The sequence below is a fragment of the Peromyscus leucopus genome, chromosome 3 (assembly GCF_004664715.2).
Source record: "Peromyscus leucopus breed LL Stock chromosome 3, UCI_PerLeu_2.1, whole genome shotgun sequence".
Taxonomy (NCBI): domain Eukaryota; kingdom Metazoa; phylum Chordata; class Mammalia; order Rodentia; family Cricetidae; genus Peromyscus; species Peromyscus leucopus.
In genome coordinates, this window is record NC_051065.1 from 138,229,592 (window position 1) to 138,252,470 (window position 22,879).

Sequence of the window (22,879 nt, forward strand, 5' to 3'; positions counted from 1 at the left end):
ACTATGTAAGACAGTGAGAGGCCTGTTCATCCCCTCGGTCAGTCATGGGCCCACACAGGAGTCCCAAGGTGATTAGACCAAGTAACTTCTTCAAAAAAAAATCCCAGCCCCTTCAGAAGCGAGATTCCGCCTCTGAGAACCTACTCACTGCATTTTTGCAGAGAGTTTCAATACATTGTCTCTTTGCCTGCTCTGGTCTTGGTGAATTTTTGTTACCACACCTAATTCTTAATTCCTGCCCACTTTACCTTACTCTGGCACTCACTTTAGCATGTCTGTTGACATCATGTGACCCAGGGTTGGAGAGAAAACTAAGAAATCAGGTGGAGGTAAGGTCTTGTGTTTCTAAGGGAAAAAAATTCTTTTAGCAATAAGGGATCCTCCTTCATAATCAAACGGATCAACTAGATGGTGTGAACCCACCCCCTCAGCCCCTACCCACCCCCCCTACCCCCCAACCCTCACCCCCCAACCCCCACCCCCACCCCCACCCCCGCAGATAAGGCCAGGAAACAGTGACTTGAAATGCTGCAGGAGGCAGGTGATAGCTCAAAGGTGAACACAGAGAGCGGATGAAATTACAAAGAGCATTTTTTTTTTTAAAGTAGTGCATCATTGGTCCCATTCTTCTCATACATGCAGGCACCAAGCCCTCCATTCCCCGTTTCCTCCCTGTTTTTACTCTGTGGATTGGCCTTCCCCGGGGTCACTACACGTAGAGACAGTGTCCCATCTCCCTTATCTCCTTTTCCATCCCACAAGTGAAGACTTTACCCCGAGGCCTTTTAGAACTTCATCCGGACCACAGAACGGTCCCAAGTCCTTTCTAGATTGCATGTCCTCAACTGCTGGCCACATGGTCGCTGAACACAGCTACTAAGCTTATACAGTGGGCTAAGCCACATACTAAGGCTTTAACAATGGAAGTGAAAGAACCAGGCATGGTAGCACACACCTGTTTGTCAGCAGTAGGGAGGTGGAGACTGAGAGGATCAGGAGCTGAAGGTCGGCTTGGTCTACCTGAGAAAAAAACACAAGGAGGAGTAGGCGGTATAATCTGGGTGTGGCGGTACATACCTGTAACTCCAGCACTCAGAAGCCTGAGATGGGAGTGTGGCCACCAGCTCAAGACCAACTTGGGCTACATAGCCAATGTCAGGCCAGACAGGAATACATAGCAAGACCTTGTCATCAAAGTCTAAAAAAGAGTGGGGCAATGGTGGTGCACACCTTTAATCCCAGCACTCAGGAGGCAGAGGCCGGCAGATCTCTGAGTTCAAGGCTAACCTGGTCTACTAAAGCAAGTTCCAGGATGAGTTACACAGAGAAACTTTGTCTCAAAAAACCAAATTGAAAAAAAAAGGGGGGGGTGCGGGGAGGCAGGAGAAAAGGAGAAAGGAAACAAGTTAACAGGTTATAGGCCCTGCCTTGAAAGTCAATGAACAAGTGTTTATGGGTCACTTCTTCTTCAGTGACAATCATTGCTCTGGCACTCTCATTACACTCCTTTGTCTTCATAGTGACCGCAGAAGTTAAGGCCTGTTCTCCTTATTTCCAGAGGAGTAAATGGAGGTTCGCAGGGGATTGGAGACAGGTTGACGATAACACCCGGTAGATAACAAATCTATGTTCATAACTTAAACCATACTCACGGCTCTTCTGTAATACCCTAGTCACATTAAAGAGACTCCTTCCCACCTGGAAATCCAGAACATTGTGCTCTGAAATAGGTCTCTGTATGAGAAAAACTCAGTGTCTCTCCGCCCCTTCTAAGGAAAGGAGCTGTTCGATGGCGAGCATCTCTAAAGGATGGAACTCTTGGGGCTGGAGAGATGCCTCATCTGTTAAAAGCACTTGCTGCTCTTGCAAGGGACCTGGTTTTTATTCCTGGCACACACATAGCAGTTCATAATTGTCTGTAACTCCAACTTCGAGAGGTCAGATGCCTTCTTCTGGCCTTGGAGGGTACTTGTATTCATGTATGCATGCCTTCACACAGACCAGACACACACACACACACACACATGGTTTTAAAATAATCAAAATAGATCTTTTAAAATTAAAAGGTAAAGGAAGGAATTTTTCTGATCCAATTTGAAAGAGCTGACAGCTGTCCACTGACAGAATTAGCATTTTCTCTCCAGGTTACTTAGACATTCCTCCTGGTGTGAAATGAATTTTCCTCTCTGCGTAGCAGAGAAAGAGCAAGTATGCTAAACATGGCAGTGTGGATTCGAGTTAGACATAATATTTCCCCTGGCAGGCAGCTCAGGCACCAACCTATTTCATTCATGAAGATCCCCACCTTGCCCCCTGATTTTGGTAGCTCTGAACCATCTGAATTCAGGCAGCAATTCTGTGCCTGGGTAATAACTTTATTACACTCACATAAAAAAGGGCCAGGGCAGCCTGTAGAACAACACACCATTGCCCAACCCTGGGCCCTCCCAGAGAACCGCTGCACAGTCAGTTCTCACCTTTCCTCCCAGGTTCCCATACCCTGTGACAAGCAGGAGCCAGAAAGGGCCTGAGTCACGAGTCACATGACTGAAAGTGCACACAGGGCTCTCTCCACACTTGGCAGGGCGGTGTGAAACTGTCCTGCAAACAGAGAAGCAAGCGCTCGGCAGGTACAGGTGTGTGTCACGAAGCATCTTCGGGCTGTTGTCCGGCCAGCCAAGATCAGAGAAAACACATGCTTGGTGATCATTCCTGAGCAGTTCAGATGGCCACAGAAGTTCCTGTTGTTTCTAGACTTGGGGGGTGGGGGGTGCCAGAAGCTATGGTTCCAGAGGACTTCAGTTTCCATGGTCAGATAAAGGGGCTAATTACTAACTCCCTGGCTGTATTCAGGTTCCAGTTAGCTAATTAGTAGGTTAGCTGCCTAGTTAGTTGGCTCATTGGTTATTTGGTTTATCAGCTAGTTACCTGAGTAGTCACCTAGATAAATACCACAGAACATAATCTACCCTTGAGAAAAATGGCATTATTTCATAGCCTCTTAATCCTCAGAGAAGAGGTTTCCAGGAAGAAATTGTTCTTCCCATTTCAGCAATTTCTGCTTTTTTGTTTTTTAAATAATGTATTCTTGAAGGAAGAAAAAGAAAAAGGGGGATGATATAATTATACCATAATCTCAAAAAGTCAAAAAAGTAATTAAAAAAAAAAAGGTTGGACTCAGAGATGACTCAAAGTGGTCAGACCTTCAGAAGTACCTAGTGCAGCAATCACATCTTTTTCCAGGAAAGAACAAGCCCAAGAGATGAGGTGACCTGGCTAGGGTCACATGTCTGCTCAGCGCCCTTCACCTTGGGGTGGGCCTGCCAGCGTCCACATTGAAGCAGGAGGAAGCAGGCTGCTTCCCTCCTCATTCAAGACATGAGGTTTGCTCAAAATTGGCTAGTTTTAGATATTTCTCTTTCCTGTCTCTGTCCCAGTCCCTAACACACACACACACACACACACACACACACACACACACACACACACACACACACACAAGATATGTGCATGATACCTGCTGCTACTGTCTATAGATTCCAGCAGAAGTGTGATTGACAATGAAAACTCAATTAATACACACTAACTTCAAAAAAAAGGTTAAAAACTTATGCTTGAAAACCACAAGAAAAAAATAGATTTGGCTTCCTGACTCATAGAAGGAACAGGAAATGGTTCTAGTTGGCAGGCTTCAGCTGCTGGCAAACACTGGCCTCTTGGCGTTCTGGTTCCGCCATGCAATTGTTTTTCCATTTTCATCTAATCCCACAGTTCACTGCTTTACTGCCAAAATGCATCTATCAGGCAGGCCTAGCCACCTCCCCGTCACCAAAGCAGAACAGTCAGATGCAGGCGGTGTGACATGCGTACAAGAATCTGGCTTTCCAGCCAAAGACCTAAGTGTGACTTGGTTGCAAATCATCTCACCCAAGGCATTTATAGACTGGCAGCTTCAAAGAGAGGCCGACATTTCCACAGTACCCTGAGAACGAATGAGGTCACATTCTGGGGAAGCCCTCGGGACATTACTATGGGAGTAAACGTGCGGAGTGCTCCGGCCTGACCATACACCGGGTTCTCAATCGGAGGGGAAGGCTGCCGGCAGCTGGGCGGGGCCGAGGCAGGGTTGGAAGTTGGAACTGTGATCTGCCCACCTGTGTACACAGGCAAGCTCCTCTTCCCACAGCCCTAAGTGGGGCAGCAGTGGGGCAGGTCACAGCTAGGGCCAGCTGTGTGCACAATCTTGGAACGCTCCCTGTCCATTCTTGAAGCTGGTTTTTTGTTTTGTTTTCTTGTGTTTTTTTCCTGGTTCTTGGTCTTCTGCGACAATTTAAAGAGGCCCTGACACTTCTTTCTGGTAGACAGGTGATTGGTCAAGGGCAGCCCCTCCTTCCTTTTCCCAGCTTGAGCTGGTGCAAAGGGAGAGTACTGGAATGCCAGATGCCTGCTCTGGCACTTTCTTCTAGCACTCGGTCTCCCTGGCCACTTCAGTGGTGTCAACAGTCTACAGGGAACAATCAGCTCCCAGCTAACACTGTCACCTCGCCTTCCTTCTGCATCTCCAAAGCCTTCATCTCCTCCAATGGGAGAGCATCTTCCTGTGCCCATGACCCACACGCCCTTCTCTCCTCCCTCCTGAGATCTCCTCCCTTGCCAGGCCCTGCCCACTCTCCTGACCTCAACGAATAGCTCATTTTATTTCTCCTCCTATCAGGCTTCTGCTGTCCTCTGGCTGTCTGGAAAATCTCCCTGGACTATCTTTCTGTTGCTCATCCTGTTCACAATCCTGTTGCTATTGTCCTTCCGTCTCTGCGCCCCCTAGATCAAGGTACCAGAGGTTTGACTGCAAAGGTCACCAAGGAACTAGAGAAAGGTTGCTGCCTGCCTTTTGCTCCACACACTTCCCCTGCAGTAATAGTGCTCCATGCAGCGGGGTTCACCTCTTCCGGGACTTCTGGGGCAACACGACCCTTCCGTCCCCATCTTGTCCTCTGTTCCTGCATGCCAATGGTCAGTCAGCTCCTCTTACCTAAATTGCCTCTGGACACAGAATCCGCCACATTCTATTACCAAAGCTATTGTCCCCTCCCCTCCTCTCTCTTGTGTTCTTTTCTCTTGATTTTTAAGTGTGTGTGTGTGTGTGTGTGTGTGTGTGTGTGTGTGTGTGTGTATGCCCTCAGAAGCCAGAGGCATCAGATTACCCCCGGAGCTGGAGTTATTGGCAGTTGTGAGCCACTCGATGTGGGTGCTGGGAACTGAACTCAGGTCCTCCACAGGAGGAGTACATGCTCTTAACTGCTGAGCCATGTCTCTAGCCCACACATCTGCTTTCTTAACTAGGTAGTTGTTTCACTTAGGACATGGGTCCAAACTTTATTATCCCTTCTGTGTACAATTCCTCTCAGCAGACAATGTCCTCGGGCTATTGCCCTCCTCTAGGTTGTTACAGTGATCTCATTATCTAAGCTTCAATCCGTAGTCTTTCTGGATTCTCTATTTCTAGTAAATGGTAAAACTGTTCCCTTAATTGATTATTTAAGCACTAAGCTTGAGAACCATTCTAACGCCCCAGCCTCTTATCCCTGTGTATAATCAGCCACTAAAAAAACGTTCAGTCTCCTTTCTTCTTGACCCACCATATTCCCACTAACATCATCCTCTCTAGTTCAGATCAATCATTCTGTCGTCCCCCTTCAAATAAATCTGTTTTAAGTGCATATATACTCTGCACTAGGCTTCAAGCCACAAACCAGGGAAACAAAACAGAGAGACTCCCCTTGCTCCACCGACACAGCTTACAGCTGTTGGAAGAGACAAGCGTTGCTCGAGAGAGTACCTATGAATATGTAATTACAAGTGAAAGTGAGCACGACAGAGACAGAACGTGATTAGGAGAAAGGAAGTGTGGACCAGGATAGCGGCTCAAGCCTGCCGTCCCAGCCTGGGCTACATAGTGAGTCACAGCGTGGCTGGGATTACAGAGTGAGACCCTGTTTCCAAAAAAAATAAAATAAAAAGGAGGCCCGTGGGAATTGACTGAATAAATAGAAATGGTCGCTGCAGGTAGGAAGGAGTCACTCACACAATTGCTGACACATGGCCCAGTAGTCAATTTGGTCAAAAAGAACATGAGAGATAACAGGACACTCAAAACACTGGAAGAGGCCGATGGGATTGGAGCTGGAAGGGCCTAGGAAGAGGCTGGAGAAAGAAGTGGGCAGGGCCAGCGTGGCTGACCAAGGTATGTGACTTGCCTGGGTCAGACCCATGAGGAGGAGCCTTGCTGTGACTGCAACGGTGGCCTCCTCTGCTTGAGCCTCTGGCTCTCCGAGCTCTCCACCTCTGCCTTGCTCATCACAAGGCTCCCTCTAGACTCTTCGCCCAACACCATCTTCAACAATCTGTGCGTCACGGCCAACGGCTCTACACTGCGGTCCTCGGCTCTACACTGCGGTCCTCGGCTCTACACTGCGGTCCTCGGCTCTACACTGCTGTGGTCCTCGGCTCTAGGCCTCCGCGCTCCCCCCACCCCACCTTCCCTGCCTGTAATCTACAGGCCCCCTCCATCTCACCTTTGACGGCCCCGTGGAAAGCTCTCAGCTACTCATGGAAAATGGTCATCCCTGTGCTCAAGCACCTAGACCCTCGAGCTGTACCAGCACAGGATGGGCTTCTGAGCTGGAAGGTCATCCCTAGAATCCTGGGTTTGAGCAAATCATTTCACAATGGAAGCCCCCGATATCTAATCCATAGAATAGATAAAAATCATTGTTCTTGTAAAGCTGTTGGAGAATTAGGTCTGAATGCATTTTTTAAGTAACTGCATAGTTCCTAGTAAACATAGACTACCTCCTATCCATCCGGCTCTTTCACCCTCTCGTACTGTCCTAAGGAAACGGCAAAGTTTTCAGAAGAAAGGGACTATGTACTTTTTATCTTTGTATTTCTAATTGATGCCTAACAGAAAAAGTATCTAGTCAATAATGCTGAATAATTCAAGATGTTAAATATTGAAAAATGTTGAAGAATTGTTTAGTTGAATGGAATAAAACATTTAAAATATCTAATTATACTTTTAAAAAGATTTTTTTTTTCAAAGACAGGATATCATATTGCCCAGGCTGGCCTCAAACTTGCTTTGGAGCTCAGGCTGGCCCTAAATGCCTTATCCACATGTCTTCAGTTCCCAATTGCTAAGCTAACAGGTATGCGTCACCACATACAGCTTTAGATTTCTTTTTTAATTAACACACCATATTAAAAGATTTGAGGGGAAATCTGCATAGCTGCGAAATAGCCAGCGTTCAGCTCATATTGTTCACTCCGATTAGATAATCAAAACGTATTTTTCTTGATGATACCCAACATTGGCAAAGCTAGGATCCCATGAATTCATATGCTGCCCGTAAGAGTGCAAATTGCTAGTAATGCTCAGGAAAACTAGTTTGCAGTTGGTATAAAAACCTCTATAATTTTGTACTTAGTAATTAACTGAGCCTCTGGGGATGCAACAGAAACAAAGACAGGAATGTAATGAAGGTTTGTATTCTGAGAAGGTCTTTGCTACACTGTTCATAACAGCAACAAAAGAAAAAGAAAAAAATGGCATAACCACCCAGGAACAGGAGAGTGAGTCGTAAATTAGAGGTTAGGATTTATCCACAAGAGGGATCGGGTAGTCGTTTACTTGTGTGTTTCTAAGGAATTCTTAGACATTGAAAACTCTCTGTGATGTGGTGCTAAGTGGCCATATGCCACATAGGCCTGCACTACAGTGCCATGCCAGCTTTGGAAATATACGCAGGGTTCCTTTCACCAACATCCTCAACATCTAAGGTTTTGTGGAAGGTGGGGAGTTTAGGACTGTGCAAACGCATACCTGTCCACGAGCAAATGGGAATCTGGTTGTGGTCAGCAAATCCTCAGAGAGAAGGACGAAAGAGGCCCCCCCAAGAGGGGGATGAAGGCACCTGCTACCAAGCCTCCCAACCTGAGGTGCCACCAAGCCTCACACCTGGAGCTCCCTTATGTCTTATGGTCTTCAGATGTGAATCATGGCATGCATTCTCTCTCTCTCTCTCTCTCTCTCTCTCTCTCTCTCTCTCTCTCTCACACACACACACACACACACACACACACACACACACACACTCCAAATAAAGTGTAACAATTTAGAAAGACAGTAGAGGCCATGACAAATGAACCTACTCATGCATGACTGGTCTGTTGAAGTCTTACTGGAGGCCATTAAGGAAAGTGACCAACAATTTAAACATCTCCACAGAAGCCTTCCTCATTATGACTGTGCTACAGAAACTCAAAGTAAAGATGTTTTAAGCTTCCTTGTCTTTGGAAAAGTCACCCTCCCACTCCGCCCTAAGTCTTTATTGATTGATACTTTCTTGTAGGATGGTATACAAATGCACATCATATTTGATTTTTATGGAAATGGGCATACGATCAATTGGTGTATCTGTCCCCTATCACCTCCTATAGAAGGGAACAGAACCTGAGGGAGAATTGAGCCCCTGAGACCTGGTGAGCTGTAGCCTGGCTCCAGAGATGGGGCACCCTGACTGGTTTCTGGTGGCTGAGTAAGTCTCCTGACATTCAAAGAATGTGTGAATAACTCCAAAGGGAGACACCTAGCCTCTGGGACTTGCCTGAGGTATCTGAGGCAGAGGTGGTTGTGTCAGCCTCTTCAACAGAGACACTGACATCCAAGAATACCAGGACGACATCCCCAGAGCCATAAATGAAACGTCTGTTGATGAGAGGTTGACCTGACTCTGGCTCGGCCAGAATTTGTTTGCTCCTGGGCTGTCTATTGAAAAATATTATAAAACTTCAGACTAAGCAAAGCTGGGTTCTCCAAAGGCACATTCGTGCGTGCGTGCGTGCGTGCGTGCGTGCGTGCGTGCGTGCGTGCGTGTTGCATGTTAGTGTGCACAGAATGGCAGGTAAAAGCTAGAGGTCAATGGGACTTCTTCCTGAAGTGCTTCTCCACCTTTTTTTGAGACAAGGTTTCTCACTGAACCTGAAGATTACTGTTTGGTTTCACTGGCTGGCCAGTGGCCCCCAAGATCTGCTCCCAACGCTAGCACTGGGAGATGTAGGCCCCCATGCCCAAATTTGACTTGGGTGTAAGGGATCTGAATTCTGGTCCTCATGCTTGCTTAGCAATAACTTTGCCCAATGAGTCTCCTCTTTACACTGTAGTTTTTGAGCCAAGGTCTCTCACTAAGGAGCTCCTCGATTTGACCCAGCTGGCGAGCAAGCTCCAAGGGATCTTCCTGTCAGGGCTATGATTACAGGTGTGAGTTGCCACTTAGGAGTGCTGGAGATCCAAACCTGCGTTCTCACGCTTGCTCAGCAAGCACTTGGCTAATGGAACTGTTCCCTAAGCCCTGTTTCTTTTGTTTGACTTTGTTTCGTCCTGTGGGAATGTTGTTGTTTTGGTTTTTTGAGGCAGGATTTTTTTATGTAGCCTGGACTGGGTTGACACCGATTTTGTAGCCCAAGCTAGACTGGAATTCAAAGCAATCCACTCATCTCAGGCTCCAGGGTGCTATAATTACAGATGTATACCACCATATCTGACTCAATCACCATCTTCTGCTCCTGAGTCCTCGTAGGCTTGTGGAAACTTGGGCCAAAGCCCACCAAATCAGGGAGATGCCCAAAGAAGCCAGAGATACTGCACCCAACTCTGTAGACACATTCCATTCCCCTGCCCTATACCTCCAGCTACCTCTGAACTAGGCTCCAAAAGACCTGTCTATGACTCTACTAACAGCAAGAGAATCCAAACCTGTAGCTAATTCTACTCTGTTCTGGGTTACGGTTGAGGTCTTGAACTAGCATGGCTGTATCTGACAACTGTCCACATCATCTTTAGAGATTCTTTCTGGACTTCTGTCTGGACCCTGTTGGGCTACAATGCCACTACCTTTATGTGCTGTCACTTTTTAAAAGTCATTTTTAATTGTGTGTGTGTGTGTGTGTGTGTGTGTGTGTGTGTGTGTGTGTGTGTCCTAGGATGCTAGAGAAATGAGATCCCCTGGAGCTGGCATCACAGGCATTTGTGAGCTGCCTGGTGTGGATGCTGGGAACCAAACTCAAATCGTCTGCAAGGGCAGTGTGAGCTTTTCACCACTGAGGCATCCCATCCCTCCACTCCTCGCCACCTTTCCTGTGCTTTTCAGTGATGAATACTGTCCCAGACATAGATGGGATCTCTGAGTCTATGTTATGTCCCTGGAGACTCTCATCGATGGGCGTTTGTCGTGGGGCCAGAGAAGCTTTACTGGTAGGAGCCTCAGTCTGAACTCCCAAGCCTTCTTGCCTTCCGTCTGGAGCTGCTGTCCATTCCCAGCATTGTTCAGCTCCTCTGTGGGGCTCTGAGACTTTTGTCTTCAAGCTGTGTCCACAGTAGCACTCAACACTATCATGACCATAGCGACCAGGGACAGATATTTTAACATAATTTCTTTATTGATTCTTTGGGGATTTCACATCATACAGCCTAATTCCAGTCACCTCCCAGTCTCCCCATATCCAACCCTTGCCCCTGCAGCGCCCCCAAAAGAAAATTTTAGAAAATCAAACCAAAACAAAAGCAAGCAAACAAACCACAAAAACAAGAATAACATGAAACAAAAACAGATAACCCTCTTCGATTCTCCATCTTTCCCACCTGTCCCACACTTCTTCATCAGTCCTGGTGATGTTGGGTGGTGAAGGACAGAATCTTGACAGAGGCAGTAAGAGCCATCTGTGTTTAGAGCCAGGACCTCCTATGCGTCCTCTCTTACTAAGAACTTCAGAAACAGGCTGGGCATGGTGGCACGTGCATCCATGCATTCATTCGCTCACTCATTCATTTTGGTTTTTAGATACAGGGGTTCCTCTGTGGAGCCTTGGCTGTCCTGGAACTTGCTCTGTAGAACACCAGGAACAGTGCAGAGTGTCACTTCAGGAGTGTTAACCCATGATATCTTTGGGGGCTTCTACTCTGTCACTGTCCACATTTCCAAATGGATGATCTGGAAAGAGCTTTTAAAGACCCTTTATGTTTTGATAAGTTTTCACAGTATGGGCTGTCTTCTAGAAGGTTCTGTAGATTGAAAACCTCCTGGGAATGGTGATCCATGGTGTGGAGGGCCAGCTCTTGGGCAACACACTGTTCTCAACATTGGGGGCTGTCTCATACTTCTCAGTGTAGAGTATGCATGGGTGTGGTCTTGCAGTGGTGATGGTGCCAGAGACATGAAGGTTCTGGATGACAACTGTGTCACCTGAACTCCTGAGGGACTCAAAGCTCAATGTGACTGAGCTAAAGTGACTAGGAAAAGAGGAAGAAAGTGCACCCAGAGGCACAATAGAGCTCCCACCGTTAATGAGAGCCTTCTCTGTATATAAGGGAATAGCTGGCTGGTGTTCTCCAGGATCTTAATCAAGACCTCCCACTTCAATGAAAGTCCTTCCCCCTCCTTTAATCCTATGCAAAGATCCTCACAGACACTTGTAGAGGTGTGTCTCCTAGGTGACTTTAAATCTAGAAAGTTAACAACAAAGACCAACCAACAGAGAGATGGCATCTCCTTGATCTAACTCTTGTCTTCCACACCAATTTGGATCTCTGGGCAGGAGTTAAGTGTGGAGTCCACCAGATCTGTGTCTGCTCCTTCAGTGTCCTTGACTTCCTCACTGTTCTTGGGCTACAGTGTTCTGGAAATCCTCCAGGGGAACCAGGGAATCCTAGATTTTGTTGGAGAGGAAACTCATGGGGTCGTGGAGATGATGGTTGGCTTGTCCATTTGGACAGTGGGCACTCGAGCTCTGAGTCTTCACATGAAAACAGAAGCCTCGAATATCTGGCTGTAGAAAACAGAGTAAATTGTTTCCTGCTTTTTTTCCCCCAAGCAGCCCAGCTAACCCCCCCCCATAGTTTCATGGCCTTCCTCAACCTCTGGGGGTGGGCTAGGCTCACTGCAGTTTAGGAGCACTGGAGCTGTGGCTGGAGAAGGGGCTCTTCCTCCTGGAAGACTCTGCCTCAGCGATTAGTAGCAGAGATGACGGCCACCCCAGGACACAAGCCAAGCTGAATGGTTCAGGCTCATGGAAAAGGATACTCATGAGTACAAGGTGAAGCAACAGCCTGCTGATCAGTGGCAAGGTTATATTGCAAATCATGAGCTCCGTCACACATGGTTGCTGTCCTAGTCTACAGTAATGGGGCTTGGGCACTAGCCCTTGAAGCAACAAGTTCAGAATGCCAAGTGTATGGTGGTGTCAGGACCAGAGCAGTGTTCATCGGGATGTGGGGAGGTATCCTGGCAGTGTGCCTCCCACATCTGGCAGAGCTGAAGTGGACATCTCTGCTTCCTGTTGTGGCTGTTTTTGCCTGAATGGAGCTCTGAAGATGACAACCAGAGAGAGTCTGAACCCTCTGGAAAAGAGCAGAGTTGTTCATTGTGCCCAACTACCGTGGAAACTGCCGACTTAGCCCTTTCATGCACGCCTCTGTCTCTTCCTCACGGGCTGGTTGACCCATGGCTCCCTGAGTGAGAGCAGGATAAGGCAGAATCCACATAATCATTGGGTGGCAGCGAGGGCAGGTAGCCACTAAGATGAAGCCTTCTCCGTGAGATCAACCTGAAGCCCAAACAGTGGCCCTGAAGCCCAGCCACCCTCCAGCACCACTAGCAACCCAGATAGAAGACGCAGTAAGTATGGCCGGAGAGGTTGACCTGGGGCTAGCCAAGTGACTCCTGCACAGCCGTCAGCTTCCAGCTACTCCGCAGGTAACTGATAGTGCAGCTGGACTCTTCTAGAACAGATGAGGAACATGGCTACGCATGGATGAAAGGCTGAAGTATAAGAAGGTATGTTCATAATCTGAAATTGCTGGGAGGCTGGAGATGTACTCAGCTGGTAGAGTGCTTGCCTCGAGTACAAACAGTTCTGGGTCGGATCCCCAGAACTACATAAACCAGGAATGGCGATGTATGTCTGCAGTCTCAGCTCTCAGGATGTGGAGGCAGGAAGAGCAAACGGTCAAGGTCGTCCTTGACTACATAGGGAATGTGAGACCAGTCTGGGCTACAAGAGACCCTGACATCATCATCATCATCATCATCATCATCATCATCATCATCATCAATAAAATTACTTGAAAATATAGCATTCAAAAATCCCAAATTTTTAGCTTTTTAAAAAAACTTATGAAAGGTAATGTTTTTCTGTATCTTTCGTGTTCATTTTAAATATTCAAATAACACTTTTTCTTGTTTCTCTGAATGTCTATTGCATTTCATTTGCTTTGGCTTTTCTGAGTTTCTCATCAAATCATTTAAACTTTTTCCATCCTGCTCACTGGTATTCTGGTGAAGTTTCTGCTTCACAGATTATTTCAAAGTCAACCCTGCCAAGTTCACTTAGTATTCTACCCTCTGCTGCTGTCTCGTGGATCAAGGCATTTTTGCTTCTGTCACGAGACATACACTGTTTTCTTTTGGAACAAGCAGTTCTCTTGGGCTTCCTTGGAGAGACGACGCAGCAAGAAGAACACTTGCTTGCCACCTGGGCAAGAAGACCTGAGTTCAGATCCCAACACTCATGTGAAAATCCAGGTCTAACCCCAGTGTGGATGCAGGGATGTGGGGAGTAAGGTGGGCACACAGAGGGTCAGAGGCAGGAGGATCACTGGGATTTTGATGGCTGCAGTCTAACTCCAGGTTCAGTGAGAGGCCGGTGCCCAGGGAATGCCATGGGCAGTGAAAGAACAGGACAGCAGTTGCCCCCACCCTTCATACACCCACCCATGTGCACACTCCACACAAACACCACACTCACACACTAAATAAATAAATAAATAAATAAATAAATAAATAAATAAGTGAGCAAATAAATACATAAAACTAAGAAAAAGAACACCAAACCCAGAGGGAAAAGGTAGAAAGTCCTGAGAAAAGATTCCCCAGGTGACAATTTATTAAATATTCAGTCTGTAGATGCTGAAAGCAAATCCCCCGAACATCTGCTCAGGAACCTTTCCAGGCCACCCGCAGAAAGCTAAGGATCGTGTTGCTTCTTGGAGTGGGAGTAGAGAGCTATGAATAATAATGTCTTAATACAGGAAGTGGAAAGGCAAAATACAGAAATTAAGATTTGAGGTAGAACTAATGATCTATTGTATTCCATATGCATTGTGTGTGAGAGGGGAGGACCCTACAGGCTGGATGTGGTTATCTGGCAGAGTTCTTGTTTGTTTATATCCTGCGCTGTTCTGGGAGGGCTTGTGGGAAGGGGACAGTCGGTCTTAAAATATTAACATTCTACACAAGTGCTCCAGAGCGTAGGAAGGCAGGGAAGAGAAGAGAGCAGAGAGGAAGAACGAGGCAGGGGAGAAACGGAGGGAGGGACTTCACTTCAGCATATTTAAATTTTAGAATAAATTTGCCAGAGGGGAGAAAAGAGAGACTATTGGGTACAGTTTAAATGTAGACAATAACTGTTAGGTGAGGAAGAGGCCACAAGACAGGAGCAGCTAGATCACTACATAAGGGGAATTCTCTGGCCTCCACAGGCCCACAGAGGAATGGCAATCTCAACCCACGGGCAGAGGGGCAGAGGGGCAGGAGGTTGGGCCACGATCAGCCCAAGCCAAGCTAGGCTCTCTGAACAATCCCAACTTAAAGGAGCCTCTGAAGACGAGAACAATTCCAGAGCTCATGTGGGCTATTTTTGTGTTTGTTTTGTCTCTTTGTGATTCTCTCTCTCTCTCTCCTTCACACACACACACACCACAGCAGAATGCCTTTGTTAGTCAAGCATTCTACCACAGAGCTAAATCCCCAACCTCTAGAGCTCCTCCTGGGCTTCAAGAGCTTGCTGAGAATCCAGAACTGGCTTTTGTCTGTGTTATCCTAAACTCATCTTGTAGGAGTCTCCGGGCAAGTTTCCCTGTCCTCTCATTCACTGCAAAGGGAAGTCCTGGGTCTTCTTAGGATGGCCACCAGGGCCAGCAAAAGCATTATCATCACTCTCTCCCCTAAGAAAGAGCAGATTTGCTATGTGTCAAGTGCAAACCTTGGTGTCTGTGGCAGAAGAACAGAGAAAGTGAGTCGGGAGGAAACTTGGGGAGCCAAGGTTCTGTAAGCTGGCCTCTAGCCTTGCACAGCCATACATGAAAGATCTCCCTTTCATGGGTCAATTTTTTCAACCTCCAAAGGATGAAAGCATCACCTACATGCCAGGATCCCACCAATAACTAAGCCTCCTGAATACTCCAGAAAAATTGAATAGGATGGTAAGCAAGTTTTTTTTTAATTAAGAAATTTTCTATTCAATTTACATACCAACCACAGATCCCCTCTCCTCCTTCCTCCCACCCTCCAGCCTCCCACCCCCCAACCCACCCCCCCATTCCCACCTCCTCCAAGGCAAGGTCTCCCATGGGGAGTCAGCAGAGACTGATACATTCAGTTGAGGCTGGTCCAAGCTCCTCCTGGCTGCACCAAGGCTGCACAAGGTGTCCCACCATAGGCATGGGCCCAAAAAAAGCCGACTCATGCACCAGAGATAGATCCCAATCCCACTGCCTGGGGCCCCCTAAACAGTTCAAGCTAAACAGCAAGCTGTTTTTTAATTAACATGGTTTGCTTGTTTTGTTTTGTTTTATTTGTTTTGTTTTCATCGCATAATCATCTCTTCTTTATTACTGTTACACACACACACACACTGTGTGTATGTATATGCATATAATATATATATATATATATATATATGTATATATAACCTACTAACTCCATTTTCTTTTGTTTGTTTGAATATGTAATAAGTGTCCAGTGCTGACCACTTGGGACTGGATAACCTGTGTGGAAGCTTGTCCCTAAAGCAACTGCTTTTCCCTCTCTCGGCAGCCACTGACCATCTACAGCTCTTCATCAAGGAGTAGGACCACATGGAATTTGCCCTGTCTGCACTGACATGTCCACTAACATTGCCATTTTGTGGGTCTTGTTCAGATAAGCGACTTATAAAAGCATGAAATCTCTCACACAGCTGAGTGAATCAGCCGGAGCTAAATGAGTGTGGACACTTCCTAAGAAACCCTTGGAGATGATGTACCAGACTCTGAAAGTGAAATGGAAATACATAGTCAATTAAAGAAATGTCCTAAATGGCAGGAACCACACTTAAAACTGTGCTGAACCTGAACTCTACAGGCTGCCTGTGAGAATCCTAAGCAAGAGAAGCCAGGAAGCAGTCTGAGGTTCACAGTGGCCCTGGAGCTGGCCTCTAGGGTTCAGAGTGCTGTGTTTCCAAAGCCATTAGCATGGGAGGGAGAGGTGGCTGAAAGGGCAGGGAGCTAGGGGATCACAGACATCTGCCTACCACACCCTCATCTCCATCCTGTCTGAAACCGCACCCCTGGGACTGGCCTGAAGCAGAGCCAGCCGCCACACAGCCACACAAGTGGGGGAGGGGGGTAAAGTGCTTCTCCCCAGACTCACCCAGCATGTCTATCCTGGGTTTGCTCTTTCCTTCTGTTAATTTTGCAGCATATTTCCCAGCCCACATAACAAAGCTGTGAAGAGATAAATCCATGTTGACTTCACGAGGGAGGCGAAAAGGCCAGAGAACTCTGGGCCTTGCTCCTGGTAAATGCTAGACTTACCAGCTTCCCCTCACATCTGTGTTTCTTCCTGTCAGCTAAACGCCAATAGAGATACATAGTCTCCAAATTATACCTCAAGGGGGCCAGCAAGCCAAGGCCACCAAGCCCAGTGACCTGAGTTCAGTCCCTAGGATACACGGCAGAAGTGTAAACTGATGATATGACAGCTCTATGGTCTAGTTAAGGGTAAAGCTTTTATTGTAGATGTGAGAGAGAACAGCCAGAGGCATCTGGAAGAGTCCAGAGCAGAGAAGGAAGTAGACAGAACATGGCCAGCAGACTGGACCTGGCCAGGAGAGAAGCAGGAGCAGAGCAGAGAGAGGGGAAAACAGAAACAAAAACATGAGAGATGGGGAGCAAAGAGAAGATGGGTGGGTGGGTGAAGAGCAGGAGGTCAGAGGGGGGAGGAGGAAGACAGAGAGAGAAGGGAGAAGGGAGACAGAGAGCACAGCCAAAATAGCAGGGTTATGAGGAAAATGAGTAGCTGAGGGTGGGGAAGCCTGTGAGCTGGGGAAGTCTGAGGTGGGGAGGAGGGGAGGAGAGCTAGGAGGATAGCTAGCATGATCTTTGAAATGTGCAACAGGGACTTGTGATACTGAGGGATCCTAGAAGCCAGCATATACTTTGGAATGCTGATGGGTGTTCAGTTGTAACCTCCAGCTCTCCCCTGCATGATCCAGAAAGCCCCATTCCTGTCTCTCTCCAAGCCCCACCCACTCAGAGAGCCTCCAGACAAAGGAAAGGCACAAAAGGCCCAGTTCAGCATTCTTGGAGGCTACTGCAGCTTCCTCCCCTGAAGACCCAAGTCCCCGCCTAAGTGCTCAGCTTTTGACCATACTTGGGCATAAACTCAGCTTATGGTAGACACATCATCACCCCACACCTACAACCTATAAAGTCTCCCTGTGGATGCAGCTTCTCCGGCCTCGATCTCTGGGACTGGAGACCCTGCTCGGGAGCTGCTTTGCTCAAATAAACCTGTTCTTGTACTTTTTCAACTTGGCTTGATCTGGCTTACTGCATCAGTGGAGAAATCTATTGGGGCCGGAGGGTGGGGGGCTGGGGGGAGCAGAAAACCTATTAGGCACCATAGGTAGCCATTTGTCCCTTCTGCCTTTTGGAAATGGAGTTTCCTTTGGACTTGACAGAAAGACCTGACTCCCACAAGATATCTTTTGGTCTCTAAACACACACACTCATAAACAAACAAAATGTGCCAGGGGTGGTGGTACACACCTTTAATCCTAACACACAGAAGGCAGAGACAGGGAGATCTCTGTGAGTTTGAAGCTAGCCTGGTCTACAAATCAAGTTCTAGGACAGCCAGTGCTATTACACAGAGAAACTATGTCTTAGAAAAAAATGTAAATTAAAAAATTTCTAAAAATACCTCATTTTTCAGGCACTAATAGTCCCTGAATTCTAGGACTCTATGAGCTCCGCCTGAGTAAAGCAATAAACACGAATAAGCCACATCTAGCTTTCGACCACCTAGGTCAACAATAAAATGGATATTTAATATTTACCTGCTGGGTTCACATTTACCAAGTGTCTTATACTTACTGCCCCAGTTCATAATGAAAGCTTCCTGCAAGGCAGTGCCATCCAGGCTCCAACTGGTTCCAAAGGATTGCCAGCCTTGATATTGTCATCATTGGTAAGCCGCTCCACACTGCCAGGACTGACCTGCACAGTCATCTCTGCAGTCATCTCCAGGCTTAGGCTGGGTGTTGCACTTCTCGCCTCATTCTGTCTTGGGTCACTCCCTCCGGGAAGACAGCTGCTGTCTGTAAGTACATTCAGTGTCCCAGGGGAGAAGCCCACATAGTGAGGAGCTGTGGCCACCTGACAACAGGCAGGACCGCCTAGAGAGAAGAACCATTCCCCCAGGGAGACTTCACTGTCAGTGTCTTTCAGGTTTTTGTTTGTTTTACATAACGGCTTTAAGGAAATGCAATTCACATGCCAAATAATTCAGTCACTTAAAAGTTACATTTTGGTGACTTTTTGTGATAGTCAGAGACATGTAAGCCACCAACACCCTGAAACTGAGAATATTTTCTTCATGGCAAAAGGAACCCTGTGCTCTTCACCTGTCTGCTCATTTCCTCAGCTGCCACACAAAGCCACCACTGAAGAACTCTAGATCCGTCTTCTGAAGATTTGCCTTTTAAAGATATTTTATAGAAGTGGATTCATATAGACTGTGTTTTTTTTTTTATCTTAAGTGTATTTATTGGTGTGTGTGTGTGTGTGTGTGTGTGTGTGTGTGTGTGTGCATGATTCAGGGGCGGGGGCTCACGTGCCACAGTGTGATTAGGGTCAGAGGACAGCTTTGTCAATCTGTTCCCTTCGTCCACGCTGTGTGGGTTCTGGGGATGGAACTCAGATCACCAGTCTTATTTGGAAAGTACCTTTACCCACTGAGTCATCTCATTGGCCCAGAGTGTAGCATTTTCTAACTGATCCTTATTTACCATCATGTTTCCAAAGTCCATCCATGTTATAGCATGTATCAGAACTTCATTTCCTTTTATGGCTGAGTAGAATACTGTTCTCATTGTATATAAGTATATTTTGCTTATCCATTCATCCATTCATGGACATTGGTTTGCTTCCAACTTTGGGCTATTGTGAATACTGTTACTATAAACACTGATATACAACTTTTTATGTGGATATATATTTTAACTTCTCTGGGGTGTATATACAGAAGCCGATGCTGGGCAGTAAAGTAACTTTTATGGGCAGTCACTTGGGAAGCAAACAGTACCATTTCTCCTCTCCACCAGGAGTCTTTGAGGACTTCTATTTTTCCATGTACCCTCTGGCACCTACTGTATTTGACATTTTTTTTTTCGTTCTAGCAGATCTAGGTGGATATGACTGACATTAAGATACTGGTTTGCATTTTCCTGATAACTTACAATGTCTACCATCTTTTCTTGTGATCTTGATCATTTATATCTCTTCTTAAGAGAAATGTCTGCTCCAGGCTTTAACCCTTTGTTTAAATTAGTTGGAATTTATTATTAAATTGTAAATATTCTTTTTCTTGGATGGGGGGAGAGTTTCAAGATAGGGTTTCTCTGTGTAGCCCTGGCTATCCTAGAACTCACTCTGTAGCCCAGGCTGGCCTTGAACTCACAGAGATCTACCTGCCTCTGCCTCTCAAGTGCTGGGATTAAAGGCGTGTGCCACCACCACCCGACTTGGTAATATTCTTTACAGACTCCAGATATGACTTTTATCAAATATGTGATCAGCAAAATGTTTAAAAATCCATTTTATATATTGCCTTCTATTGTTTTTAATAACATTTAAAATTTTTTTATTTAGTGCAGATGTCAAGGGGGATGTGCTACTACATGTGTGCAGGGGTCAGAGGACGACCTATGCAAGTTAGTTCTCTCCTTCTACCATGTGGGGCCCGGGAATCAAGCTCAGATGGTCATGTTGGCGCAGTCTCCTTTACTTAATGAGCCATCTTGCTGGCCCATTTCAGCCTTTTCTCATTGTTAATAATACTTTTGGAAACACAGAATATATTTTCATTTTAATGAAGTTCAATTTGTCTTTTTCTTTTGTGGTTCATGTCTTAGTGTATTTTATTTATTTGGTTTTTTTATTTGTTACTTTTTTTTTGTTTGGTGTGTGTGTGTGTGTGTGTGTGTGTGTGTGTGTGTGTGTGTGTGTGTGTCTGCCATGGCATACCTGTGGAGGCCAGAGAACAAATTCCACCACCTGGGTCCTAAGGCTTCTCAGTGGGTGCCTTTATCCACTGAGCCATTGCCACCCTGAATCTTGGTGTTATAGCTAAGAATCCATTATCAAATCCAAAGTCATAAAAATGTAGCCGTATGTGTTCTTCTAATAGTTGTTTATAAATTCTTAAGTTCTTGTTCTATTTCACATTAACTTATATCTGGTGTTTAGGTTGGGATTTAGGTTTAGGATTCTGGTGTTTAGGTTTAGAATAACAATGTTATTCTTTTGCATGTTGACATCCAGTGATTTCAGAATCACTTACTGAAGACTGATTTCTTCCCTGTGGAGTGCTTTGCGTCTTTGTTGAAAACCGCTTCACGTGAGTGTACATCTGGATTCAAAAGCAATGCGCAGATCCCTGTGTCTCCCATTGTACCAGTATGCCAATGCCTCAATTATTACTGTTTTGTGCTGACCTTACATCAGAAAACACGTGAATCTTCCAGCTTTGTTCTTTTGAAGATAGCTTTAACTGTTGTGGCTCTTTGCAAATCCATCCATACGAATTTTAAACTCAACAGTTTCTACAAAGAAGCCTACAACGGTTTAGATAGGACTTTCATTGAATCCACACACCATCTTAAAGGATGCTTGTTACTTGTTAACTCTTAAGTCTTACCCACAAACATGGAGTGATTTTCATTGATCTAAAGCCCGTTCAGTACCTTTCAACAATCTCTTGTACTTTTCACACTATGGTTTTCATAGTTTTTGTCAAATTTGTTCTTGAGTATTTTAATTTTATCACTTTAAAAAATTGAATTGATTTCTTAATACCCTTCTTTGAATCATTCATTGAGGTATATAAGAATACAAAGGGCGGGCGGTGGTGGTGGCGCACGCCTTTAATCCCAGCACTTGGGAGGCAGAGGCAGGTGGATCTCTGTGAGCTCAAGGCCAGCTTGGGCTACAGAGTGAGTTCCAGGAAAAGCTCCAAAGCTACACCGAGAAACCCTGTCTCAAAATAAAAAAAAAAAAAAAAAAAAAAAAAAAAAAAAAAAAAAAAAAAAGAATGCAAAGGGGTGTGCCCCCCGCGGCTGCAGGGCTCACGTGGTCAGCAGGCAGGTCTCAGCACAGCACGTGGGTTCCAGTTGTTCCTACCTAACCGCCACCACAGCCTCTAGTCATGCCGGTAGACATCAGCAAGTGGGCCGGGCCCCTGAGCCTACAGGAGGTGGATGAGCGGCCCCAACACCCACTGCGGGTCACCTATGGTGGGGTGGAAGTGGATGAACTTGGCCAAGTGCTAACACCCACCCAGGTTAAGAACAGACCCAGCAGCATTTCTTGGGATGGCCTTGACCCAGGGAAACTCTACACGTTGGTCCTCACAGACCCCGATGCTCCCAGCAGGAAAGACCCCAAGTACAGGGAGTGGCACCATTTTCTGGTGGTCAACATGAAGGGCAACGACATCAGCAGTGGGAAGGTCCTCTCGGATTATGTGGGTTCCGGGCCTCCCAGTGGCACCGGCCTCCATCGCTACGTCTGGCTGGTGTACGAGCAGGACAAGCCCCTCAAGTGTGACGAGCCTGTTCTCAGCAACCGATCAGGAGACCACCGCGGCAAATTCAAGGTGGCGGCCTTCCGCAAGAAGTATCACCTGGGAGCCCCGGTAGCCGGCACGTGTTACCAGGCCGAGTGGGATGACTATGTGCCCAAGCTGCACAAGCAGCTGTCTGGAAAATAGGGAAGTCAGTCACTTGGCGGTCCTGGCCACCGCCCTGCAGTGTCGTCTGAACGAGTGGCACGTCTCTCCTCTTCTCACTCCCATCCTGCAAACGGGAGACTCGAGCTGTCGTAGAGTGGTAGTTTAGGGTGACTCTTGCTTGTTGTTTGCCCTAAAGACTCTAAATAATTGCATGTCCCAGTTTGTTTTGATCAAATTTAAGCTCCATCTGGTGAATATTTGGCACTATGATGGGGTTGTTATATTGTTAAAAAGAAGATAGTAACTCCAAAAGCAGAGAAGAAAAAAAAAAAAACCCAAGTAAAAAGACCAGGTCTACAGGAAGATGGCTAAGTATCCGTCCTTATGAAGAGACAGGTGCGATGCCTCAGCCTCCATTCTGATCAGGAGCTGTTGCACAGTTGGCCCCATCTGATGAGACTCATTCTAAGTCCTGTCTCCGCCAGCACAACCAGAGACTTCCATCCTGGATAATCCCAGACAGTACAGCTAAACAAGTATTTGTGTCTTGTGGCTCCATTAAAAAGAGCTGGGAAAAGCAATGAGGAAGATGGCTTTGCTGTGACCTGGCTTGGCCGGGGCGCCCTGCTGCAGTCCTGGATTGCAGTCCTGGATGACAGTCAACAGGAGTCCTTAACTCAATTCCTGCTAAGTCAATTGCTCCTCACTGGTGCAAGAAGAGCTAATCTGGAACTGTTAATTCTGTTTGCTTATTGTCAAATAAAAATTTAAAAGGG

At 46.4% G+C, this 22,879-nt stretch overlaps 2 protein-coding genes across 2 annotated transcripts; one reads left to right on the forward strand and one right to left on the reverse strand.

The window, feature by feature from the left end:
* Positions 1-8,610: 8,610 nt before the first annotated feature.
* Positions 8,611-13,070, reverse strand: LOC114695051 (sorting nexin-19). The gene is given in 16 exon segments (XM_037204321.1): positions 8,611-8,824; positions 9,812-9,881; positions 9,884-9,926; positions 10,308-10,400; positions 10,671-10,750; positions 10,989-11,095; positions 11,097-11,178; positions 11,181-11,450; positions 11,615-11,735; positions 11,737-11,818; positions 11,820-11,865; positions 11,868-11,945; positions 11,948-12,054; positions 12,056-12,287; positions 12,290-12,391; positions 12,394-13,070. Coding segments are annotated over 16 exon segments (1,935 nt in total). The 5' UTR covers positions 12,602-13,070.
* Positions 13,071-21,534: 8,464 nt separating this feature from the next.
* Positions 21,535-22,442, forward strand: LOC114695052 (phosphatidylethanolamine-binding protein 1). Its single transcript, XM_028872248.2, has one exon. The coding sequence runs from the start codon at positions 21,579-21,581 to the stop codon at positions 22,140-22,142; it is 564 nt and encodes a 187-aa protein (XP_028728081.1). The 5' UTR covers positions 21,535-21,578; the 3' UTR covers positions 22,143-22,442.
* Positions 22,443-22,879: the final 437 nt, after the last annotated feature.

Bases quoted from the DNA above. Each gene is read 5' to 3' on its own strand.
- LOC114695052 (XM_028872248.2), top strand. From the start codon at position 21,579: ATGCCGGTAGACATCAGCAAGTGGGCCGGGCCCCTGAGCCTACAGGAG.